Source organism: Triturus cristatus, chromosome 9 (assembly GCF_964204655.1).
Source record: "Triturus cristatus chromosome 9, aTriCri1.1, whole genome shotgun sequence".
Lineage (NCBI taxonomy): Eukaryota > Metazoa > Chordata > Amphibia > Caudata > Salamandridae > Triturus > Triturus cristatus.
Genome location: NC_140592.1, coordinates 72,918,851 through 72,937,273, shown reverse-complemented (window position 1 = coordinate 72,937,273; position 18,423 = coordinate 72,918,851). Strand labels below are relative to the sequence as shown.

The window sequence follows — 18,423 nt, the reverse complement described above, 5'->3', positions numbered from 1 at the left end:
CTACCGGGGAAATGCCCGGTGCCCGCTATAGCCAGTCCGGCCCTGCCCTTCTGTCTAAAAGTGACAATCGAAGAATTTTTAAATAAAAAGATTCAAATGGCTATTACAATAGCTAATATTGTCCCATGCATGTGTCTTCTTAAAGGGCCTGAACATATTTGTATTTTTCCCAGTGGGCGATGCAGTGCAGCAACAATACAATGACAACATCCGCTGGATCCGGGAAGCTGGAAGGCATGACTTGGTGAGCACGGTAGCGAAATTCACGTACTACAAAGCAGTGTCCACATTTTTTCATTGGAACTGTATTGGTATTTGTTTAGACAGACCTTTTGATCGGATGTGTTTTTACAGCAATACAATCTCTATGTTAATTTGTGTCAAGTGTTGTGTTTATGTCCTTGTAGCAATGTGACCTCATTGGGTTCCAACTAGTACATTCTGTAACTATGGAATCCAGTGAGATCACTTGCAGGCTGACCAACGCTGGAAGAGGAGTGTCCAGGCTGTCCTCCTCCTGGTTTCTGCTGGGTTTATGAAATAAATCTACACATTTTGAATTGGATTCCGGATCTTTATTATGCAAGATCAAGCAGTACAATCAAAGGGAAGAAATCTGACAATTATTAATTGGGTGATTGGAAGGAAAACTAGAGCAATGCTGAAGATTGGGTTAGAAAGCAGAAGGCTCAGAGCATGTCACTCAAGTGTGAGGAAACCGAGGGTACCCAAACTGATCTATGGAAAGAATAGCAAAGCATTCAGAACCATCAGTTACCAATTCCTACAAACCTAGTATTTTCAACAAAAGGCACCTCTCTGGTCATACCCACTTAAAGGCATCTGGACAAGAAACGTCCTGTTCATGTCCCTCTACAGGTCCACACTGACATTGGTCAACCCGGAAAACCTTATGCTGAAATCCAAAATTGATATGTTTTCATACACCACAAGAATCCATAGCAAATGAGCCTCTGCCCAAGGTTATCACTGTCTGACTTGTGTTGTCTTTATATGGCACAGCTGGGACCATCTGATGTACAGGACAGAGACACCTGTGGATGATCACTCTCTCAAATTTTCTCTGGTGTTTTTCCACTGACTGTTTGTCGTCTTGCACATGGAAGGTCTCCCTTCCTTTAATTGGATCCATCCAAGAGTGTGTCGTATTCTCTTTGTATGAGTAAGCTCCTGGTTACTTAGTCATTCCTTGTACAAAGGGATTTTTATGCATAGAAACGTTCAGTAGTGCAATCAAAATGAAGTAGCCTGTGCTCTATGAACTTGCCTACCCAAAATATGTGATGATGCTGTGTTACTGAGGCTGTTTCTAGTCCAAAAACAAACAAAAAAACGGAGTCCTTCAAATTCCGCTTTTACTGCTAATCAAGTTCTCTGGTTTTTAGGTTGCTGAGCTCACCTTCTCATAGTCTCAGGCTCTTACATGTTCCTCCTATTTGGGACTAGCTTGACAGTACAGCTGTCTCAGACCTCTTTAATCAACAGAATGAGCTTCAGGAAGCACCACTGAAAGAGGGGCTTTGGCTCCACCATATGTTTGTTATCCTGAGTCCAGCAGGTGTCCATGGGAGAAACCCCCTGTCGCTGGTGGAGAAGAATCTGTTCCCACAGCTACAAGTCCAAGTACTGGAAACAGGAGTGTTTGTGTCTCACGGGCGAGGAGAAGATCAACGTCTGGTAGTGAGTCCCTGTTCAATGTACTCATCTAGCCCCACTCCTTGGTAACAGTTTACACGTTGCTTCCACATATTCTCTAAGGCCAATGTCCCCAAAAACAGTTTCTTGATATTATTGAAGTCTTTCTAGGTGGACACCCCACAGAGAAAGCGTCTGGACTCAACCGAAGTAGGTCACAATCTGACAAAGTCCCAGGTCCAATATGATTGAAAATAAAAATGGAGAAGGTCAGAAGAAAGGATACACAAAGGTCATGACCGAGTTTAAGACCAAGCTCTGCATCCTTACTCTTAAAATGTAGATACCTCTTTCATAGAGGGCTGGGGAAGAGTGTGATTGGAGACACTGGGAGTGTGCTGTCCCTCTACGAGTTGCAGGGATGGCTTCACTACCTCCTTGAGTCGCAGGAGGCCTAGCTGCAGTCTGATTGAGCTGTGTGATGTGAGTCACGGTACATGTGTGCTTCTGATTGGATATGTGCTTGCATGAGAGTGATGGAGTGTGATCAAAGAGAAAATCTTCAGGTAGAATTGTTGCATTCTTATGATCAGCTGAGTAGTGCAGACTGCCAGGATTATGCTTCAGGCCCTCTATTCTGTGGGCTTCATGTCTCCAGGATTAGTTTGGCAAGGTTGACACTTGGATACTGAGTGATGGGCTGGCAGCTGGACATTTTAGGACTGGCTTGACAGTGCTTCTCTCTGCAAACCTATTGTTACATATTCTTTAAAATATACATAAAGGGCTTTGGCCCTTCCCAAAGCAGTAGCTCTGTCATGCTATTGACTGTTTAGTGAATCATTCTACTTCCCACGGAGCGCTTGGGTTGCAATGGTTGAGGGACTATTTTCCATCTCAAAAGTAAACTGAATTGTCACACATTGAATTATGTATCTCCTCTCCTTGAAGCCTAATAATTTATCAAACTGGCAACGTTGGAAGCATTTAGAACTGGTGCCTTTTTGGTGTGTAATATATGAAACTTGGCATATTTATTAGGAGTTTTAATTCGCACAACAGATCTGCATTCAGCCACTTCAGAGCCCTTTATAGCTATTTTAAAGGCAACTTTCCAACTCTCTGAAAGTAGCATAAGGCTGTTGACTTCAGCTACAAATATAATAAGAGGGTAAAATCCAAATAGCAGCGAGTAAGGTCTAGGGCTAACAGTAAAGCAAGCTCCAAGGCGAATGTAGTCATACAAGATGTGTAGTGTCGAATAAGTAGAATAAACAATAATGTGCCCGGCAAACTTTGACTGAACAAGCCTTCAAAGAGCAAAATAAGCATTGACAAAGCAAACGGCTCTGGCCTGCATTTTGAGTCCCGACTAAAACATTAAAGACTACTGCAATGGAAAACAATAGTTTCATTAAATTATGTATTGCATAGATACATTGTATGCAGAAACAATTATTCATAAGATAATTCTTGTGCAGTAGATATTGAAAGTAAGATTCTCTTTGCTTCTGGCAAACGTACAGGATAAACTGCCCATACTCGGTGCTCACATTCTAGACCAGAGCAATCTATAGCAGCAGTAGATTTGCTCCTCCCACCCATCTGCTCCAGTGTATCCAGTAGAAAATCTTAAGACCGCGGCGCCGCCCACCGGGCAGTTATGTTTGATAATGCCCGGGCTCACTGAGGTCTCATTGTTAGTCTGTGCCTTTTACTACGTACATTTTACTCCGTTTCCAAATATGATGCATCTCCAATAATTCATTCGGCACACAGTTTTGACTGATGCAAATTGTTACAGATTTTTATTTTTAGAGCGCTACAACTATCACTTTTTTTAATTTGAATTCACCAGGTTGTTGGTTCCCAGGCACGTATTCTCTATTCTGATCAGAAAGGTCGTGTGTGCATTGCCGTTGCCATTAACCGGGCAGTTGCGGATGGTCGGCTGAAGGTAAGTTGGGCATTGTATTCATGTTTCTCATTGGCTGGACCAGTTTGATTTTTAGAGGACTCAGCTGGGTTAGCCCTTTTTGGGGAAAATACCATCAGGATCGGACGATGGACCAAACTACGCTTTGTATGTATCTTGCGAAAAATAAATGTTACAAAGAGGATCAATTTCTTTATTGCCTTGGGAAACACTTTCTAATCATTCTATGCTTCTTAATAAAAGTGTAAAATATGACCTACAGAGTGTAATAAATATGGCCTGGCAGCTTGAGCTGCCACCATTGAAACTTGAGGACCCAGGTTTGAATAATCCCAGACACAGCACTAGACTTCAACATTGTGTGATTGTAGCAAAATCATTCTATCTCCCTGTACCTAAATGTGTATAAAATATTTTTTTTATAATCCCCAGTTGATGTACATGATCTTGTAGATAGTCTCCCACCCCCTTATGTGATGTACAGCGCTGTTTTTTATCATTGTTAGGTTTGCACTATATACATATCAGTACATAAATTATGTAGGAAATGTTCCCTTCCTATATTTTCTCTGATTGTAGAATTCTGCGCACTTTGCCCCCTGCTAACCAGGGTTAAAATACCTGTGCTCCTTCCTTTTAACATGGTGAATTTGGGATACTCCTATTAGTCATATTTAACTTACCTGTATTCTTATTATATGGTGTAAACTGTACCCAGGGCTTGAAAATTAAATGTGACTAGTTGAAAGCAGGACATTATGCGACCTCTACAGTGCATGGACATGCAAACTTGACAGCAGGCATACCACGTTGTAGCCTCGCAGTTGCAGTTTTAAACTGCAAACTTGACCTGTCAAAATAACCCCTTTTGACAGGACAAACCTTACTTTTAAATGGTTATAAGTCACCCCTATGTAGGTGCCATTGACCATAAGGCAGGGTGAATGATATTTAAAAGTAGGACATGTAGAATTTAATGTTAACAAAACCCTGTGTTGTTAACCCAGACTTCTTACTCTGGGTTTATTGGGGTGGGGTGTGGGGGGGAAGAGGGGGGGGGGGGGGAGACAGTGACTGCCCCACACCGGATTTTTGTGTTAGATGTGGGAGGAAACTATGTTTACCAAAGTACTCTCCCCAAACACACCTCCAGCCCAAGTTCATTGTGGTGAAGACTTGAGCCATCTTGAAAATGCTCAAAGCGGGGATGGGTTGGGCTTAGAAACGTAGAAACAACTTTCTGCGGCTGCTCAGCTGACATCAACTGGATCCTGCTCTTTGGTCTCTACCTTGACACCCTGTGATTCTCTAAGTGCCTCCCTTGAGGCCCTGGGGGGGGGGGAGGGGGGAGAGGGTGGCTTAGAAGTGTATTTGTGTGGTGGGTTAACTTACTAAAGTTAGAAGGTTAAATCATTGACCAGGACGAACCTGGTTAGTGTATCCGGGCTCACTCCATCGCAGCCAGCATCATATTATGCCTAGGTCTCCGCCTACCGCAACCACTGACTATCATTGGCACTTTATGCTTCTTGACACTATTACAACTTTAAAAATTCATACATCCAGTTCGCTTGATTGGATTTTTTAAATTTTGCTGTCATTTTGTTTATTTCATTTTTCTCTATTTTTTTCAAATTTGGTTTGGACATCTAAATGTTTTGCATTTCGGTTTTATTGTTTTGGTACTGCATACATAGTTTGCACATGGCCCTAAGTTAAGCCTGTTTGCTCCATGCCCATGATACTAAAAGTACGGCCTGGGGGCAGCATGCGGCCCTCTTGATCTTTACATGCGGCCCCCTGAGCGGCAGCAGCAGCACTGGACTGCTGTTTACTCGACTCAGCACTAACATTAAAAAAAGTTAAATATACAGCAAGCACTTAATTCAGGGTAAATTGCAGTTAAACAAAAGGAAGTAACTAGGCCCTTAACTTTAGGAACACCTTCATTATTAAAGCCAGCAAATATGTAAAAATACAATAGTCTTTTCAAAATTCAAAAAGTGTATTTCATTGATTGTAGAACAATTTCACCTTAGTAAATTAAATCTAACGGTGCATTCATAAGTAATATTTTAAAGTGATGGGTTTCAAACATGAATTTAAAAACGTTCAGGCTCCTCGCCCACCCTGACAACAATGCCATTAGTGATTACATTAAAGCGCAGGTGATGGTTTTGTACAGCACACATCCTGAAGTCATGTATTTCGAGGACCTCCTATATGTTATAATGAAGAAAAAGGAGGGAAATTGAAATTAAACAATTGTCCATGGTCACACAATTTGGTCAAGTGGAGAAGCTGGGATTCATCCCATGTTTTCTGGTTTCATATTGCCAGCTGTGTTCAGCCACTAGATAAGCATGCTTCACTTTCCCTACATCCACTTTACACCCCCTCTCCCCCACTGGCATTAGTGCGGCCCTCTGTCACACCAAAGACCAAACGTTGCCGCCCCTGGGAAAATGTTTGTGAGTACCCACGCTCTATGCCATTGCTACCAGGGAGTTGAGCTCTGGTTAATTTGTTTATTTTAAGGGTTCACCCTGACAAGGTTTGTGATTAGTCCTTGGGGTGGGTAGTCACCACCCCCCAATTAATAATCTAATCTCTTACATATTAGTTGTGTGATAGGACCATCTGTTCATCTTCTGCTGCCGAGAAGCAAATCACAAGAACGTTCTGGGACTGGCTTCTGTTCTTTTACGTGTTACACCCCTCCTATGTTTGTGTTTCTTCGCATCTTTATCCATCTCCTTCAGTCCCTTCCTCTCTGGTAAGATTCCTCAGCAAAGTAAGTGCTCCCTCAAATTCGGTCCTGCAGTTCATATTCAAATCCTGACAGGGGTGACTCATCCATTCATTCTTCTGAGGTAGAGAAACTGAGTACCCTTAAGTAGGGTAATATTAGCGCTTGATATTTATGTTGCTAAATACTACTAAACTGCATTAGCAACTACTTCATATAGATCAGTATGTAGCAGTGAAAACTGTGAATAGGTGTGTCCGGGGATCAGGGGCTGGGCTTCTGACTGAGATACTTTTTCAAAGTGGTTTACTTTCTCGCAGTCAGAGCAGCTTTTCCGTATTGCAGTGCATGTACCGCTTTGTAGCACATCTGTCGGTGTCCCCTGCATGAGTGTCTGTTTCGGTAGGCCACATCGCTGTTTTCCAGCTGGATGCTCCTTTCGAACAGTGATCTAGGTCCACCGGTCTCCTGGGTTGGTGTTTGACGTGCATTGTTCAGGAACTTACATCCATGTGCACTGTTGGTTTTTCTGTTAGTACAATCGGCTTGCCTAGTTGTGGTAAATCAAGGTGTCCATGGGCCTTGATGTAAGGAACAAAAATGTTTTGCTGTCTCCAGTTTGGTAGAACCATACATCTCTAATTGTGGTGCAAAGGGGGCCCTCGGGTCCTGGGCCCTATGAATGCTGCACCAGTTACAGCTATCCCTCTGCTCCCTAGCACTAGAATCTTATGAGCTTAATGCCAAGCACTGACCGGATGCTTTCCCCCAGTCTGGACAAGTGACCTAGTGTGAATTAGACACAGACTATTTTGCAGGGTCATTAGTGTTGCATGTATCTAGCTCCCTGTAGTGAGGGCCCCATGCTGTTCTGGTGGGTCTTATACAAAAACCCTAAGAACAACCCGTGGACCAATGTGGATGGGGGTACTAAGGATTCAATATTAGAAAAAATGAGATGTAAGCGTGTCAAACATAATGAATGTGTAAAAATGTATATGAGGACATGGCAGGACAGTGAGAGACTGCCTCTGTTTGTTTGGTCACCCCCATTTTTGCTGATTTTGTTTTTCTTGCTGGTGGTTAGACTCTGCACACTAGGACACTGCTGTCCATTGTATGTGCTCTGACTCCTAAAACAAATAAGCTAATCCATTATTGATGTTGACATATTTAGCTTTCCTTAAAGGCTGCAGTAAGTAGTGCGCAAATACACCAGTGACATGGAAATTTAAATGTCACTTGACTGCAGCACTTATTGTGCCATGCACTAGTGTGATAGGGCAAACGTGACTTTAGGCCTAACACTGTAGCCTGGCTGCTGCAGTTTAAACTTGCAGTCCACACGGTCAAAGTAACCCTTTTGACAGGGGGAAAAAAATCTTTGTTTAAATATTAATGTCACCCCGTGCATGCCTTGCAGACCACAGGGTAGGATGCATGGTAGTTAAAAATAAGACATTTCAAAATGTAATGTTGCCTTATCCGTGCATTGACAACCTAAAAAGCTATTTTCACAAACCGGTTTCAGTGGATCGTGAGCAAGAAGGCATCCAGCTTTGTGGAATGCATTGTTTGATACAACCTGCCGCCGTGCCCTGCTGAAGGAGTTTGAGTTCCATTTCAGAGACTAAGTTCCAGGGAAAAATCTTGACCAGGACAAACCTGCTTGGTGTAGCCGACCTGCACTCTAATGCAGTCGACTTGCAATCATGCCTAGGTTCTTGTCAACTGCAACCATAAACTATTATTGGTGCTTTACTTGTTGTTGGCATTTTTGTTTTCAAAACCTTTAATCTTCTAAAATTCATGTGTTCGGTCATTGGATTTGTGTTTTGGTGTAATTTTTATTGCATTTTTCTAAATTGGAGTGGGATTTTTCTTATGCTGTTTACTTTTTAATTGTTTTGGTACTTTGAGATGCTTTACACATTTTCTTAAAGTTAGATGTGTCTGCTGTGTGCCATAACACCCAGGTATTTAGCTCACATTTAAATTACTGAAACCATTGACTGGACCGATCAGGCTGGTGTCTTACTTGTGGTGGACTTCCATCCAGCCCAATTAATAATTCACTTTCTTCCTTTAACTATGTGTAACAATTTGGAATACATTATTTAAGATAATCCGTTATTAAGAACATAATATAATCTGGTGGGCAGTGAATAATAAAACAAACATGCTCAGTGTACAAAGTGGACACACAGGACTAATAGTACAAGTGGCTTGAAAAAGTGTTTGTGTGAAAACCCTGATAAAGACTATATAAAATTCAATCTAGAGAGCAATCTGTCAATAATCATGATACATCTATATATCCGGTTGGTGGGCAAGTTGCGCAGATGTCTTTATTGCCGCATGGCTGCCGACGGCGCTTCAACCCTGTACGAATAAGAGTCATCATAAGGATGAGGAGTATTTTTCTGAGCAGAAGTAGCAGACTATGTTCTCTAAATGAGAAAGAAGTCATCAAAAACCGAATCGGAAAAAAAATTGTACAAAGAAATCATGGTCATATTGGAAATTAATACCTTAATTTCAAAAAGAAGTGAACACCTCGTTAGAAAAAGAGGGCGAAATTGAGTTAGAGTAAAGAATGTGGTGTTAAAAAGTGGGAGTGAACACGCGTGGTGAAGTGCAAACAAAGTGGTACACTGAAGGAAAACTCAGTGAGAGATTACTGGTTTAATGTGTAAGCCTGTAAGAGAGCGAAAAAAATTGTTTAGAGCCAAACGGTGAGTAAAAAAAGTATACATGTTAGTAAAAAATGAATAGGATGACCACTTTCTGCCTACTCTGGCGGGTCTGGGTCAGAATGCAGGGTGGGTTAGTGCCTTGTATTTATCATCCTTCCTTTGATCTGGCAGAGTAATATATTGTTGCAACAGTCTAGAGTATTACAAAAAGCCTAAGGCTGTGGACGTTGCTCCTCTGAATGTCTTTTGTGAGACCAGGAGCAATAGAAATTGGTGGCGTAGAAGCTGCACTGAAATGTTATTTAGTCCTGAGTTTACCAATCAGTACATTTGTACCGTGCTTCTTGTCACCTTTGAGGGTATCCAGGTGCTGGCAGGGTCCAGTTGATTAGCCAAATAGCCAGGTCTTGAGGGATTTTCGGAACTCTGGAAGAGATGGGGAGGTCCGTAGATGGAAGGGTGCCTCATTCCATGTCTCCCCTGCTTGGTAGGAGAAGGAGCGACCTCTGTCTCTGCTACGTCGGATGCAGGGGTGAGTGTTCGGGACCTGAAGCAGAGGTTTCTTGTGGACTAATGGAAGTTCAGGTGGTGGTTCAAGATTGTGTAGAACAGAAATATGTACACCAGAAAGTGATAGGCATCCTACAAATGATTTAAACTCATTCCTCTGACCTTTATAAATGCCCATTTGGAGCATGATTAACCGTATTTTCATGCGCTGGTGTTTGTTTACATATTATATTTGAATAGAGATTATTCCATGTAGTAGATTTAACTGGAGTCCTTTCTTTGGCAGGCTCCGGTGGTGATTAGCAGAGATCATCATGACGTGAGTGGGACCGACAGCCCCTACAGAGAGACGTCCAACATTTATGATGGATCCGCCTTCTGTGCAGGTCAGCCAAAGCGGTTTGTTCTTCTTGTGCAAGGGGTTGGCCGAGGGGGGGCAAGTAAAGCTCATGGAGATCTAGATTTACTTTTCTTGCCTTCTGTCTAAAAGCGCGAGTTATTTGCTGAGCTTATAGCGCAGATGGGCAAAGATACATGCTCTGAATCGCACTAAATGAGCGAGTTCGACCCAGTTTGGAGCATGTAGGTATTCTTCTCTCAAGATCAAGAAAAATGTTAAATTGGGCCGTACAAAGCATTTTTATGAATACTTACAACAGAAATTGGCTAATAGTCACTGCTTTTACAGGGGGGTCCTAAAGCAAAACCCAGGGCATTTCCAAGTTCCTTCAGCATCTGGCACAAAAACGAGTACGGCTGTCAGTGTTGTGTCCTCCGCAGAAACCCATATTTGCTACACAGAAGAAGCAATGCCTGATCAATGATCATCCTCGGTGGTGCACCAAGGCTGAGCTCTTGAGCCTAAAACTGGACTTCAGGCCTCGCCCTCCGTTTCTGCCAAATAAAGTAGTGCGTAGCATCCAGCAAAGCGCCTAGCTGCATGAAGACTTTACTTGTAGTGAGCGTATAGTTCTGGTTGCAGGCAGCACAATAGCATCTTGGTCCATGTATAGTGTCAGTGTCTCCACCACCATAAGTGCCTACTGAAACAGTTGGCAATAGAGGAATTTTTGGCCACAGAAGCTCTGGTGGTATTTCGGATGAAGGTGTCAAGCCAGAGGCTAGAGACCCACATGGCTCTTTTCAACCCATATGAGACTAGTTAGATCTCGTGGATGCTTAATGGATCCTTCCACTACAGTACTGCTAGTGAGTGCCGGGAGGGAGAGTCGTAGAATTTCCACTGTTTCCATCATGGTTTTTCTCATCAGCACTCCGCCCCCCCAAGTCTCCCACTTCACAATATCGCCTGTGCCAAGCGTGACTTCCACATGCACCCTCTGCTTGTTTGTGGTGAACACTAGGGTTCCTATAAATGTTATAGCCTAAAACTAGTTGGATACTACATTAAAAAAAAAAAACTGAAGAATATTTTTCTGCTTTTGTCTGTGTGCTTCTCTCCAGATATGGCAGTGCAGAACTTTGTGGGTGATGCGTTTCGGGGAGCCACGTGGGTCGCTTTACACAACGGTGGCGGTGTGGGCTGGTGAGAACCATTTTTTTGTTTGATCAATTGAATAATATCTGTTATTTGTCATTGTTAATCCTCCCTGCGCCACTTATATCACGTTTTATTGAAGTCGGTACTCTTAAACATTTGACAACAAAATACACGTTATATGAATGGTCAGTGGGAAAATGCAATCCAGCCTGGAACAACCGAGCTAGGGGTTTAGAACTGATACCGGTGGGTTTCCAGACTCGACGAGGGATTTCACAATTGATGCTTCTGTCTGCCCTTTTTGGAGGCTGGGACCGCGTACTTCTGTTAATCTTCTAAAAAAAAAAAAAGCAATTGGTTTAACTAGTATTCTATCCTTCATTTAAATAATAACCACAGTGCCTGCATAGTGGTTAAAGACATTTAGAGCGGGCTTAAAAAAACAGAAACCCCATTATTATTCAAGCCCTACCAGCACTTGTCCAATTATTGAAGGTTGGGCTAATGTCGGATAATAATGACCTTTCAGGGTGAGTCGAAGATGCCCACTGACACTTGTCATTATGTCCCACTAAACACACCTTAGTGGGTTGGGGTGCTGTTCATGGAGGCCAGGCCCTGCTGAATAGCATTTCCAACTAGTAATTTGTTTTCACTGGTGGGTACCTGCAAATTTTCTTTTCTGCAAAGCACAATACGTCTGATAAGAAGAGTCTCCATTGTCTGGCACAGTCGAACCATCTTTAAAAACGTATAGGACCCTGGGTAACACTATTTTGTGGCCCATTGTTAGGAACATCTTTAGATGTAATACTCATTTAAATCTAGTTAACTCGCTGGGAATCTTTAACAATTTTGAATAATAGGTTAACATTTTCATAAACGGGGGCACACAAAACAGAAAAAGGTTTAAACTGAGTCAGTCAGCCAAATTATACCGAAAGAAAGCTTGAACAAGCACTGATAAATGTTTTTCTTTCCACACTGGGGTCTGGATATATTTTTCTTTAAAATATTTTTACACGTAGTTCTGTACCTGCCAGCCTGTTCTCCCGTTATAGGAAAAATGAGTCTGTTAATGTTTTGCAGAACAATTTATAATAGTTTTAAAAAGACATGCCAATAGCACCTGAATATCCAGCTATTAATTGAAGGATGTTTGTGATCTCGAAGAAACTCTTTTATAAACCACGGTCTCGCTGCAAAGGGAAGGAAGTTTGTATGTATAATTGAGGTAAAACCAACTTTAAGAAACCAATTGACGACCCATGTTCATCCAACTACTTTCCATGAGTTTTTCACCGAAAATGGCATTCGCCAGGTTGATGATACAAGCCTGATGAATGTCGTTCTTATCCAAAATTCCAAAGTACTTCGCTTTTCAACAGTGTAATTTCTTCGATTTTCCACCAAATCTTAAGTTTTCTTTTTTTTTTTTTTTTTTTGGAGGAGCTTTCAAACTATTTACCACCCACATCATACACCCTCCTCCTGCATCCTGGTTATTGAACCCGCTACCCAAATCCCGCCCTCTGTCTTTTTCTTTCCGTGCTCTGGCTTGACAGCGCATGTGTGACAATCACCAGCAAGAGGGGCTTTGGTCCACCCACAAGTTGGATGTGAGCCACGGGTTCACGGTTTGATTGGGGAAAAGTTGTGTTAATCCACAAAAAATAAGTGCTTGCCGCCACACAGCTATGATCATTTTGTTTATTTATCCAGGTGCCCGAGCTTGAACTTTTTGGGGTACGTACACACATGGCATTGTAATGCTATTACAGTGTCTTAGCTAACTAGATAACTTGTTTTTCTCTGAAAGCAGCACAGATGGGAGGAGGGCAGTCCTTAATCTACATTAATTTTTAGATGTGGCTTAACAGAGCAACTGTCACATGATCTTTTAACCTTCACCAATATTAATCTAAAGTTCTTTGTTTCCACTAAAATACATTTCCATCCCGGTACTATGTACTTACCATGCCTCACATTACCATACAACATTCCTTTAAAGCCAGACCTATTTGCATTGCCAATGTTTGTTTTTATTTTTACAACTGGGTCCCCCTTATTCCACCATTGCTAATCTTTTTGAATTAACATTGCTTTTATCCGCCACCCCATCCCTCTCTACTCCTGCACGGCTGCAAATCTTTGCCCATTTTACCCCTGCCTTTGTTGGTGTCCGCCGGACCCCACCACCCTTTCCCTACACACACCATTGATTGTGTGCTTACCGTGTCTTCACCTTCAGTGGCAATCTTCTGTTCCTCCCATCCCAATTGTCTTTTTCCTTTTTTGGTTGCAGTAGACGTAGAAAAAAGACTACATCGACCCATATATATATTTTTTTTCTCGACCCTCTTACAACCCCTCTGTAAGAAAAAGAAAACATGTATTCTTGCTATTAAGAAGAATATTTTGAGAATTGTAAGAGGTTTTTTATACATTTATTCTTTATATTGATTCCAGAATTCAACCCGGGTTCCGGTACGTGTTTTTTTGTCATCAACAAATCTTCCGATTTGTGTGGAAATGGTTATTGCTGATTTGTGCAATTCCTTCAAATGGAATTTTCTCATCCTGGTTTCTTCACACTGGTTTTCTCTATTTTGGAAGTTTTTACTGAACGAGTATCCTGAGCAAATTAGTGAGAGGGGTCGGGTATTCGGAGGAGAGAGAGGGAGGTGAGATTGAGAGAGGCAGGCAACGAGTATAGATCGACTGGGTGAGATGGAAAGTAGTGAGAGAAGTATAAAAAGAAGCAAGATAAAGAGTGGTGACGTGGAGAGAGGGGCACATGGAGAAAGGAGTACGAGAGGCCAGATAAAGGGAATGGTGCGTTGACAAGAAAGATGTCAAGAGGCATGAATAATAGAAAGGCGGATGGGGTGTAGAAATGTAAGAGGTGAACTAGAGAGACAAATGGGGTAGAAAGATGTGGGTTTGATACAGAGAGTTTTGAGGTAGAGGGAGTTAAAGACCGATATGGGGTAGAGAGATGTTTAGAGAGAAGTCAAGGGATAGAAGTGTTGTGCAGAGGTTGAGCTGAAATATAATGCAAGGAAAGAGAGAAGTTATGATAGGAAACCGGTTCAGAAAGGAATAAGCTAGTAAGAACCAATTTAGAAGGAGTAGAGTAGAGGCAGCTAATGAGCTTTGCAATGGGTAGTGGATAACACTTCCCCTCAATAGTAGTGAGCAAGCCAGCCCGACCTCTTCTAGGGAAAAAACATTTTGAAAAATGTGGTGTGAAATAGTGCATTTTAAAGCACAAATGCCACATAAACGTGCAAAACCCATAGGCTCTTAAAGGGCACTCAATATTGGTCTTTTCATGATGTACCAAGCCAGTGAAACCTGAGGCTCCCTATGAGTTAACCTGTATTTTCAAATTCTTCTACGGGTGCCTCAAAATGTCAAAAATGACCACCATTGTGCCAGGTCTGGTATTTTTTCATCAGTGACCTCCGTATGACATGGGCGCCCCTTTATGCTAAAAACACAGGAGTAAATCTAGTTGAATAAATATTAGCGATTGTCAGTGCAAAACCAGTTTTGGTAAAACACATTCAAAGTAAATTGTTGTCTTAAGCATTTTGTCTCCAAAGCCTGAGGTTACCCCACTCTGATGGAGGCCACATAACTGTAATTATGACCAGCCGCATTCCTGAGGACAAATTTGCATTTTTTGAAGAAAAAAAATACCATGAAATCAATTGCATGCTGTAGGTAGGTGCACTCAAACATTTGCCAAAGAAACAATGCAGATTTTAAATTGAAATGTTTGCATGAGCAAGACGGAGCGCTCTGAAGTGTCCATAATACGATATGCTTATGTTATAGGGATTTGTAGGGCGCAGGCATCTGACCCGGAGCATAGGTCTAGAGGTGCTCCTAGTTGAGCATCTATGTCTTCAGCTTCTTGCAGAAGTTGTGGAGTGGTGGTCCGGATATTTAGAGGGAGTTTGTTTCTGCTTTTGGCCGCGATGAAGGAAAAAGGGCGACCTCCTGTCTTGCTTCTATCGATGTTAGGATTTATGTGAGACAGAAGTACAGCTTAGATGTCTGGAGGGGTTGGTAGAGTTGGAGTTGGTTGCTGAGGTAGACTGGTCCTGTGTTGTGGATGGCTTTGTAACAAACAAATGATGGACGGAATGCTGACAATGCAGACATTCTCCCCCAGTCAAGAGATCTGGGTTAAATCCATCGTTCTTTTGCCCACTACGCCACCCCAGTTTAGACATGGCCATATGCAAATCAGTCTTGACCCTGTGCCTCATGGGAACAGTCCAGCCCGAACTGCCAAGCCATGTCTTCCCTGAACCAGAATCAAGCATCCTAGGACCGGTTTCTGGCTATCAGCCGTCATCAGCCAGGATAGCTTGACTCCAGTGGCGTAGTGAGCACGGGTCCCACGTCTGGAAATACCCATCCCACTTAGGGCGAAAAGCGTTACAACAAACAAATGATGGACGGAATGCTGACAATGCAGACATTCTCCCCCAGTCAAGAGATCTGGGTTAAATCCATCGTTCTTTTGCCCACTACGCCACCCCAGTTTAGACATGGCCATATGCAAATCAGTCTTGACCCTGTGCCTCATGGGAACAGTCCAGCCCGAACTGCCAAGCCATGTCTTCCCTGAACCAGAATCAAGCATCCTAGGACCGGTTTCTGGCTATCAGCCGTCATCAGCCAGGATAGCTTGACTCCAGTGGCGTAGTGAGCACGGGTCCCACGTCTGGAAATACCCATCCCACTTAGGGCGAAAAGCGTTACAACAAACAAATGATGGACGGAATGCTGACAATGCAGACATTCTCCCCCAGTCAAGAGATCTGGGTTAAATCCATCGTTCTTTTGCCCACTACGCCACCCCAGTTTAGACATGGCCATATGCAAATCAGTCTTGACCCTGTGCCTCATGGGAACAGTCCAGCCCGAACTGCCAAGCCATGTCTTCCCTGAACCAGAATCAAGCATCCTAGGACCGGTTTCTGGCTATCAGCCGTCATCAGCCAGGATAGCTTGACTCCAGTGGCGTAGTGAGCACGGGTCCCACGTCTGGAAATACCCATCCCACTTAGGGCGAAAAGCATTACAACAAACAAATGATGGACGGAATGCTGACAATGCAGACATTCTCCCCCAGTCAAGAGATCTGGGTTAAATCCATCGTTCTTTTGCCCACTACGCCACCCCAGTTTAGACATGGCCATATGCAAATCAGTCTTGACCCTGTGCCTCTGCATTGTCAGCATTCCGTCCATCATTTCTTTGCTGTAACGCTTTTCGCCCTAAGTGGGATGGGTATTCCCAGACGTGGGACCCATGCTCACTACGCCACTGGAGTCAAGCTATCCTGGCTGATGACGGCTGATAGCCAGAAACCGGTCCTAGGATGCTTGATTCCGGTCCAGGGAAGACATGGCTTGGCAGTTCGGGCTGGACTGTTCCCATGAGGCACAGGGTCAAGACTGATTTGCATATGGCCATGTCTAAACTGGGGTGGCGTTGTGGGCAAAAGAACGATGGATTTAACCCAGATCTCTTGACTGGGGGAGAATGTCTGCATTGTCAGCATTCCGTCCATCATTTGTTTGTTGTAACGTGGATGGCTTTGTAGGCATGGGTGAGGAGCTTGAATTTGCAGGGTTTCTGGATGGGTAGCCAGGGCAGTTCTGCGAGGTGGAGCAGGACACTCTCTCACATCACTGATAAAAACACAACTAAAATTAATAACCATGAGTTTGGGGCTTGTTTTATAACATAAAGCAGGTGGCATCAGCCCTAGTCTTTTCAGAGTGAGCGAGTGAATATATATATATATATATATCTCCATACGCAAGGTTGCCCTTTTAGAAGCTGCCGCACACAGTGGGGTTAAAGCACAAATTGCCACAGGTAGCTCTGTTGTCAGCATGCCCCAAAGCTCTCCATACAGGCCGGGCGGATCCTGAGTGCTGTTATTCACGGACTCTTGAGGGAACGATGGGGGCCTCAACCACAGGTAGATATTGGCGCTGAGGCCAGTGATGCAATCATCGCTCTTCACCTAACAAGGACAGTTATATTTTAAATGATGAAGGAAGCAGCACACTTGTTTTGAGAAAACTGGGAGTCTTAGGCATTATTTCGGGACTACTGTGACCAGAATGCCTGTGTGTATAACGCCCACTTGGGCGGGACTCGCTATTGTAATAAATCACCTGTTCTCAATCGGCCTGCTTCTTCCATCTTTTCAGCCAGTGAACAAGAGCGTCAAACACGCTCGATACGCTTATGGCCTGTATGGAGAGCTTTGGGGCATGCTGACAATAGAGCTACCTGTGGCGATTTGTGCTTTAACCCCACTGTGTGCGGCAGCTTCTAAAAGGGCAACCTTGCGTATGGATATATATATATATCTCCATAACCAGGTACTTGCCCGTTATGAGTGCCTGCACTTTATTTTGAAAGGGTGGGTACTTGCACTTCTCAGCGCTATATTTAATGGTAAAGTACCAACACTTCTCATGAGCAAACAGGTACTCTGAATAGTGAGTACCTACACTTCAACATTTCCATTGAAAACACTGTATGTGGCAGTTTATTATGTGCCTGTTTCCAGGAACCTCCCTACATAACCAAGAAAGTGAAAGGAAAACATTGGAAAACCCCAAGCTACGAACATTTTAGAGACATAAGAGAGTAATTTCTTCAATCTATTTTGCCGCAATCAATATGGTCAATCATTCTATCCTGGTCCAGAGACTTTTTGAGATTGGTATCTGTGGGAAAGCTTGGGTTGGCTCAAAGACTTTCTCGATAATAGGACTCTGACTTGTGTCCCTTGAGTCATTCAAATCTCACACCATGACTGTGGGGTGTCCCTCAGGCCTCCTCCTCCTCGAGCACTACACTCTTTAACATCTATGTAGCACCTCTTGTCCAAATTGTAAAATCATTTGGCTTTGAAGTCATCTCATACACGGAAATCACACAATTGATCATCTCACTGGGACAAAATCCAGAAAATGCCAAAAAGCAAATTTGTTAAATGCTTGAGAACAGTTGCCTCCTGGATGGTTTCAAACTGTTTGCAGCTGAACGGAGACAAGACAGATATTCAGCTGTATGGCAAGGCCCAGTTCTACTGGACTGATGACTGGTGGCCTTCTAAGTTAGGCTCTGCCCCCCGTCCTAAAACATCTCGGCATTCTGGTTGATGAGAACCTCTCCATGAGAGAGCAGATTAGGTCCACTTGCAGTGGCTGCTTTTGTTTCATACGCTTGCTTAAAAAGGTATTTCAGTGGCTCCCTTTAAACTCTAGTAGAACTCTTACTCGGGCACTCATTGTGAGCCGCTTGGATTATGGTGATGCTCTTTTGGTAG

The 18,423-nt window shown here is 43.1% G+C and overlaps 1 protein-coding gene across 9 annotated transcripts in view; it reads left to right on the top strand.

The window, feature by feature from the left end:
• UROC1 (urocanate hydratase 1) overlaps positions 1-18,423 on the top strand; it is a 424,295-nt gene that overhangs the window by 294,279 nt on the left and 111,593 nt on the right. For all 9 annotated transcript variants that reach the window (XM_085624432.1, XM_085624429.1, XM_085624437.1 and 6 more), the window contains 4 exons: positions 174-244; positions 3,515-3,613; positions 9,834-9,933; positions 11,012-11,093. In XM_085624432.1, the coding sequence (XP_085480558.1) occupies positions 174-244; positions 3,515-3,613; positions 9,834-9,933; positions 11,012-11,093 (352 nt within the window). The remainder of the gene's footprint in view (positions 1-173; positions 245-3,514; positions 3,614-9,833; positions 9,934-11,011; positions 11,094-18,423) is intronic.